General features: G+C 38.7%; 1 protein-coding gene across 1 annotated transcript; it reads right to left on the minus strand.

The window, feature by feature from the left end:
- Window positions 1-1,101: 1,101 nt before the first annotated feature.
- Window positions 1,102-6,274, minus strand: LOC115581102 (uncharacterized). The gene is made up of 17 exons (XM_030415958.1): window positions 6,229-6,274; window positions 5,255-5,944; window positions 4,936-5,051; window positions 4,321-4,476; window positions 4,198-4,242; window positions 4,018-4,110; window positions 3,776-3,859; window positions 3,445-3,533; window positions 3,261-3,363; window positions 2,973-3,089; window positions 2,788-2,870; window positions 2,512-2,661; window positions 2,142-2,202; window positions 1,937-2,065; window positions 1,750-1,845; window positions 1,509-1,593; window positions 1,102-1,242 (listed from the first exon to the last, which is right to left on the minus strand). The coding sequence occupies exons 1-16, from the start codon at window positions 6,254-6,256 to the stop codon at window positions 1,513-1,515; spliced, it is 2,121 nt and encodes a 706-aa protein (XP_030271818.1). The 5' UTR covers window positions 6,257-6,274; the 3' UTR covers window positions 1,102-1,242; window positions 1,509-1,512.
- Between the last annotated feature and the right edge of the window lie 1,213 nt (window positions 6,275-7,487).

The raw sequence follows: 7,487 nt of genomic DNA on the forward strand, positions 1-7,487 counted from the left end.
CTACCACTAGGGGCGCTAAAAACACTGGTCCTGACCAGCTCCTCAGTGATCTGCCCTGTGGTCCCTGTGGTTTGTGAAGTGACTTGCTGATTTTCTCCCCTTTCCAGTCGTTGAGGCAGCACTCTTAGCTGGATAAATGTCACACCTCATGATATTCTGTCTATAAAACACACTTTATCAGACTTATTGTGATTAATATTGTTGCCATTATTGATTATGAGGATCCCTGTGGTCAGGACCAGCTGGTCTCTGGCACGGACCACTGGTCACTACCACTAGGGGCGCTAAAAACACTGGTCCTGACCAGCTCCTCAGTGATCTGCCCTGTGGTCCCTGTGGTTTGTAAAGTGACTTGCTGATTTTCTCCCCTTTCCAGTCGTTGAGGCAGCACTCTTAGCTGGATAAATGTCACACATCATGATATTCTGTCTATAAAACACACTTTATCAGACTTATTGTGATTAATATTGTTATCATTATTGATTATGAGGATCCCTGTGGTCAGGACCAGCTGGTCTCTGGCACGGACCACTGGTCACTACCACTAGGGGCGCCAAAGATACTGGTACTGACCAGTGGCACAGTGGTCCTGACCAGCTGCTCTGTGATCTGTTCTGTAGTTCGGACCAGTTGAGTGATCTGTGGAGTGTTTGTTTGTTTGTATTTATTTTTAATACAACTTTTCCCTTTCCTCACTGTGTTAGCAGAATAGCCTAACTGTGAGAAGCCATAATCGTTTGTCTATCCAATGTTATTGATCATTATTATTAATAGAACTCATAATAATGATTAAATTAATATCATTAGTCGTAGTACTATGAGTAGTACTATCGATTATACAGGGCCCTGTCTTTCTGACTGGTTTAAACTTTACCAATGTATTGCATTGTAAAAGCTTGTCACATTACCCTTTGTATCAAATCTTGGCCAAAACGAATGTCAAATACATGTAGTGGAGGAAAAAATGTAGAGTTGAGTGACAAAGTGTCACAACCTGGCTCTTTGGGCCATGACAAGATGGGAGACACACTTAATGAAGGAGGTGTTACAAAGTAAATTTATTAAACAAAGAGAAAAAAATGTGAGACTAAGGAAAATAATGAATAAATGGGATGTGAACATCAGTACTATCAGTAGTGTAGGATGTGAATGTGTGTAAGATGTAATGGATGTATGTTGTAGAGTGCATGAACTGAGCATAAAGGAACTAAACTGCGGCTGCCACATCACCCCATGGGACGTCTGCTGGAGAAGAGAGAGAGAATGAATGAATGAATCATGGGTTTTATAATCTCAGGACACTGGGCCCAGGTGCCCATGATACTCCAAAACTCCTCCCACAAACCCTAGTCACATCAGGAGGCTGCTGCCTCAACAGCAGGGGCCATCACACAAAGCAATATCAAATGGAAATACAAAAATGTAAAGATATAATTAAAAATTCAATCCAAGTAGCACACAGTGCAGTAACAAAAGTAACAGTCGAATGTTCTTGATTGATCCAGCACCTGATCACTCGATGATCGTTCCGAGGATTTTCTCGGCATAAAATCTTGAAAACCCTTCTAGCCTCACCAATATGTCAATTGTGGTCTGCATAAAAGAAAACACTTTAGTTCAGCTTTATTAATGTTAAATTAACAGATGTAATTATATTTATGGGTGATCAAGTAACATTAAGCTCAATTCTGTTAGAATGGTAGAACTGTGACAATAATGGATCCCTTCATGACTAAAATTGGAACATACCTCTGGCACCATGACATCAATGACGAAATCAATGTTGGTGAGGCGACTGTAATCCAACGACAGCGTTGGCTTTATGAGACCAATGAGGTCATTCATCTGTTGGACATAGTAAGGATAAACATTTATTCATGCACTCTTTGACAAAATGACCACTTTTAAAAAATTACTTTAAAAAAATATAACTTACGTGTTTCTCATTGAAACATGTTGGCTTTCCATTAAGGATTGTCTTCAGGGCACGGTTTCCCCCAGGGTTTTGCCAAAGGAACATCCTGTTGGATTTCCTCTCCCCACTGTCCAGCATTTCTTTCAGTTCCTTTAAGAATGACATCTGTTAAAAACACTGGTTCAACATTTACTGTTTACAATTAACCAGAATAAACAACACAAACCTTTATTCTTTCCTTGGAAATGAGGCCTTCAACGCCTTTGTTCTTGAGGCAGGTCAAAGTACTACAAAGTACATAAAAACAAATAAGCAGCAATACAGCACAATGCAATATGTCACATTTGTCAAAGAATGATTGTTGTATTCTTTGTTCATTATAATTAATTTATAAGTTACATTTCATGACGGTTGAATGGTTCAGATGGCTAAAACATGCAGTTAAAAGCAAGATTAGGTTAAATTCAAACACATGATTTCATGTTGTTTGATGTTGCACTTTTAGACCACAAGGTGGCATTTATGTTGTGTGAACTAATAAGTGATAGAGGATTAATTAATTAAATTAGAAGGAGAAGGGTGAAGATAGGTCAAACCTGGTGAAGGTGTATGGCTCAGGCAGGTCACACCCACATGTGAAAATGCCTGACTGACTGGGCTCATAACAGGCACAGTCTTTGTGCAGCCAGCCATTGCATGTCTCACATTTCACCCAGTCCTCCTTCTGCACATGTGGATATAACTGTCTACAATTTCAAAAGACATCACAGCTGAGATCCAGATGCTACATTGATCCTACACTACCAACATTTATTTGAACTGTACAAAGCTGTGAATCTGGTACTTGGTGCATTGTTTTAACACTACTGTACCTTGACTGCCCCTTTCCAGTGCTGTCGTAGTAATTGCAGGCATGAATTGCCTCTGCCATGCAAGACTCACGCACTTTCTTCCCCTACAAAAAAAGATTATTTGAACTGTTAAAGATTTACATGCAACTTATTTCATAGCCTGCCTATATTATAAGTTGCCTAGTGTCTTATGATTTTTACATCACCTTAGGAACAGAATCAGCAATCAAGCAGGCTGCATGATAAATCCTGAGATGGCCCAACTGCACTTGGTTCAAGGATTCATTCGTCATGTCTGTCCCTTTGATATCAAGCTCAGCTGCCTGGAGTGAGTGACATAAAAAACAACCAATGTTTATACAACATGAAGTTAATTTATGTAATAACCTAAGTATACTACCTATTAAAACAATAGCAATTCCATAAATAATTTGACAATACCAAGAAGGGTTAGGATAAATCTTTTTTTTTCTCTTTTACAAAACAGTACATACCGTGCAGACGAAGACACCACAGTTGACGCCATCTTTCTGTCTCCATTGGTCTGGATATGAAATGGACCATTCCTTCAGCCTCCATATGTTCCGAAATGCAAGGCTAAAAACAACAGATGTATCATTCTGTGTTATGTTTTTTCATATAATGTCACAGTTTATTAGAATAAATGTGTTTACATACCTTAGAATGTCCATATCAGGTGGAGAAATCAAGGTGTACTTTTCAAGGGAATCGTAGACTCTGATTTCTGTTTTTGAGCCATCAAATACCTGTCAACACAATGGCCAGTATAAGTATCGTGCAGTCCACAACATGCAAATGAAAATGACTAAAGCCTTTTTATGGTTATCCATGGTGGCTCAGTGGGCTATGAGCATAGCATAATTGTGATGTCAGGTTTTAATCTGGCCCTTGACCTTCCCTCCTTCTATCCTGTCTCTCTTAAAAAAAAAAAAAAAAAAAAAAGAAAAGTCTTAAGAAAAAACCCTCTCAATTTCACAGCAGTACTCACCCACAGAATGAAATGATTACCAGTCTCTGGATTTTGATGGCCAACAACCCGTGGAAACAGAACCTTCGAGTCTTGCTTTAAGCCCTTGAAAAAAAAAATGTAATACCAAATTACAGCTGCAACACTAAGGAATGATGTTTTCTTCTGTTACACTGTCACAATTATAAAGTTATTAGTAGTTGTGATAATAAAAAATTCTCTTAGACAAAGCAAAAGAATATGCAAATAAAACACATGCATACCTGGATGCAATGCAAATGGCGGGAGCTGATTGATTCACCATTGATCCAGCTCCTCCACCAAGCCGTGAAATGAAATGTTTGCAAAGTAAACACCTGTAAAAAGAGCAATGGCTTTTGGGTAGTGGCACACTGTTTCTGTATGCACTATCCATAACAAAGACAAATTACAATAAGACTTACATTCTCCAGAGGTCTTGTCAACTGGAGAACTCGTGCATTCACTGCCTGTAAAGGAACAAGTAAAGCTGTCATTATGTAAAACCTTGGTGTACTGATACATCACATGCATTCATGTCTACTTACATCATCTGTAAGCCATGGATATGAGGTGTGGAGGTCATCTTCTAGGAGAGTTTGTGGGCAAATACTTAAAAGGTCAGCCAGATAAACTAATGCCTGGTCCACCTGAACAATGGCATAGTCAGTTGCTGGTGCCTTGTACAGCTCAAGCAGTTTTGCCTTTTTTGAAGGAGGGGGGCAAAGATTAAAACAGAAATCACTGTTACACATTAAGATTACAAATGCATTACATTTGATGTATAAATCCTAAGTAACAAGGCCTGTTCCATTAGTATCAGGTTGTTGAGGGTTAACATCCCATCCTTGCAGGAATCGCCTCTACAATATTAAATTAAGTTGGACAGACAGTCATATTTAAAGTCTGATAAAATAGACAATGATTGGCAGTGATAAATTATCTTGTTTTTCTCAATAAGAATAATCATGTTTATTGTAAGGAATGAATTTATGCATTTATTTTTTCATTTGTAGGTTTGCATTTGTCACAGGCCAATTACAGGCAAATGCTCATCAACTCAATGGATTGGACTATATGCCCAGCAGTCCACACTTGTAAGATATGATTTGAAAATTTAACATACACACAAAAGAAAATATATATATTTTTTCTTTAATTACCTTGTTCTCTTCCTGGATTGGGAACTGCCCTATTGAGAAGCCCTTTTTGGCCACAGTTTGCTCATTTTGTTGTACTGTCATTTCTACATCCACATTTCCTCCTGGGGCAGACACCTCTGAAGACATAAAAAATACAGCATTACCAAATTTAGTATGAACATTAATATTGTCACGATGTGGAGAGGTCTGGACCCAAATGGGAAACTTGTCTGGGAGACAGGGGAAAGACAAGGACAACAAAATTAATGAGGAAATAAATGATACAAGAGATGCACACCATGACACGTATGTGGTTTATGACAATTTGTCACACAATTACCTGTACTTGTAAGCCTCAAGCGTCCATCTGGCCCAATTTGAAGATTTTCCTTGGTTTGTGTCTGCATTTTTTGGATGAATGTCTGATTGATGTTGTCGTTGTGCAAATGGAAGACCAACCTTGTACAAAACAAGAAATGTGTTTCCTTCATTTGACAGAGGAAGTATCTGTCAAAGGACAGCTGTCTGTTTTTTTGTTCTGCCTCTGAGGAATTGACAAAACTGCACAAATCAGGGACAAGGTTGAGACTGCGGAGTACTTCCTCCGGCCGGGTTTGATTTTTTTGATGGAAGCGGTCATACAAAGAGTACCGCTCAGCAGAGCCTGTGATGGGATGTGGCCTTTGCAATTGTTCTCCAGCATTTATATCATTTTGGGGGTTGGTGTTATTCCTCCTGTACAGAAGATTTTTCATCCAAGGAAGATTTACTTTTAGGCTTTTATCTTGTGCTGCCTGTATGTTTTCGCTTGTAGGAGAGCAGAGTCTTCCATCATTTGGATTAAAAAATCTCTGCTTTGTCCTGTTGTTGGTGTGTCTTGCAACACGACCAGCAATGTCCGAAATGTAAATGGTTGGTGGCTTTGCAAAGCTTAACAGACCATCTGCGTGGTCCCTCGCACTTTCCTGCCACAGAAGTGGGGAGCAGTAATAAACAACTGAGTGAGAGCAGCCCATGTGCAGTACACCACCTAGATAGGAGTGAAATGACGATAACTGATGTTACCAATAGAAGAACAAGTATTTGAATTTGCAAAACATTGTCATAGTCATATTCAGTTGTTCTTAAACTGTTTATAATAATATATACCTATTCTAATTATTTTAATAGTTGCAGATGAAGTCAGAGGAAAAGCACAAACAGACAGTACATAAAGATGCAATATCTATCAAAATCTGTTATAGTGATAACCACATTTCCATTAAATAAAGTAACACTGGTGGATGTAAAAAAACAGTATATTTATGTCCTTACCCCCTGTTTTCTGCAGCTTGGCAAACATTTTTGGATAAACATCCTTGTAGAGCAGCATCTCCTCAAGTCGGTTGATCAAATCAGTCTCAGATCCCTCAGTGGGAACACCCAGATCAGAGCAAGCTTTAATTAGCTCACTCTTGCTTGCCTGTAGGTGGCATAAACATGATAGAATTTCAGAGGTGAATATGAATGCTACCTGCAGCAGCACAAAGCAATGTGTGAGAGAAAATAAGCAGAATAAATTGCCACTGATTTAAAAATATAAATTACCTTCTTTGATTCAATCAACCGGAGAAGCTCATCCTCATTGAAGCGTCGATCTTTCTGCGTTTTGGTGTCTGTTGTTGCCTTACTGAAACCTTTCAGGATCTCAGTCTTAGGTAGCACATCCCCAACTCTAGTAGCTGGTCCCATCCACGGCACAAAAGAGGAGTGTGTCAGCTCCGCTGAATACGGGTTGTGGGTTTGCAACTCTTAAACAGAAGGAAAGATATGTTCCATAATTTAATAATGTCATTACTTCCATTTTTTTTAATGTGACATTCCTTGTTCTTTACTGCTAGGACGTGATTTGAAATGTAGTACAATAACAAACCTTCGCAGATGCCAGTGGCTATAATTTCTTTTTCTAGTCGGTCCCACTTTGCGGTGATGTTGACTGAAAGATCTTCATCCTTGACTTCTTTGACAGCGGGCCTCTTCAGTGTGCTCACTAGTTATAAAAGAGGAATAGTAGTTCAAAATAAATGTAAAAGTCAGGTCATACAGTTTTCCAGGAATACTTTTGAAATGAGCTGAATTGTCTAAACTGATTTTTAGCCTAATTACTTTTAAAGAAATTGGTCATTATAGTGTTAACCCTTCACCCAACAATACACATGTATAGAAACCACTCTGTTTATATTTAGAGTATCAAACAGATTGATAATCTCACTCTCTCTGATTTCCATAGTAAAAGTAATGACTAGAAAATACATTTCTACAAGTCTCAAAAAATCTTACATAAATTATGTTTTTTTCAGCCCCCTGTGTGTATTAGTAAGTACTCACATACCTGGCACATCAAAAGACAGCTTCCAGTTGGCATCTGCTATTACCATTGGGGGATGGTGGCCACATTTGTAGCAAAAGAAATCATACTCATAAGCAGTAAGTGCAGAGTAGTGAAAAAATGCCCTCCGGATGGTGTTGTGGTGGATTGTCAAATTCAGTTGATGCTCCATAGCACTGATGAATCTTCCAATAGCTGTGTGGGT

The sequence above is a fragment of the Sparus aurata genome, chromosome 5, assembly GCF_900880675.1.
Source record: "Sparus aurata chromosome 5, fSpaAur1.1, whole genome shotgun sequence".
NCBI lineage: Eukaryota > Metazoa > Chordata > Actinopteri > Spariformes > Sparidae > Sparus > Sparus aurata.

Coding starts and splice junctions, on each gene's coding strand:
- LOC115581102 (XM_030415958.1), bottom strand. CDS start 6,256: ATGTTTGCCAAGCTGCAGAAAACAGGGG. Junction 4,477..4,935: donor CAATCCAGGAAGAGAACAAG/GTAATTAAAGAA, acceptor CCTTCAAAAAAG/GCAAAACTGCTTGAGCTGTA. Junction 1,846..1,936: donor CATGTTTCAATGAGAAACAC/GTAAGTTATATT, acceptor TATGTCCAACAG/ATGAATGACCTCATTGGTCT.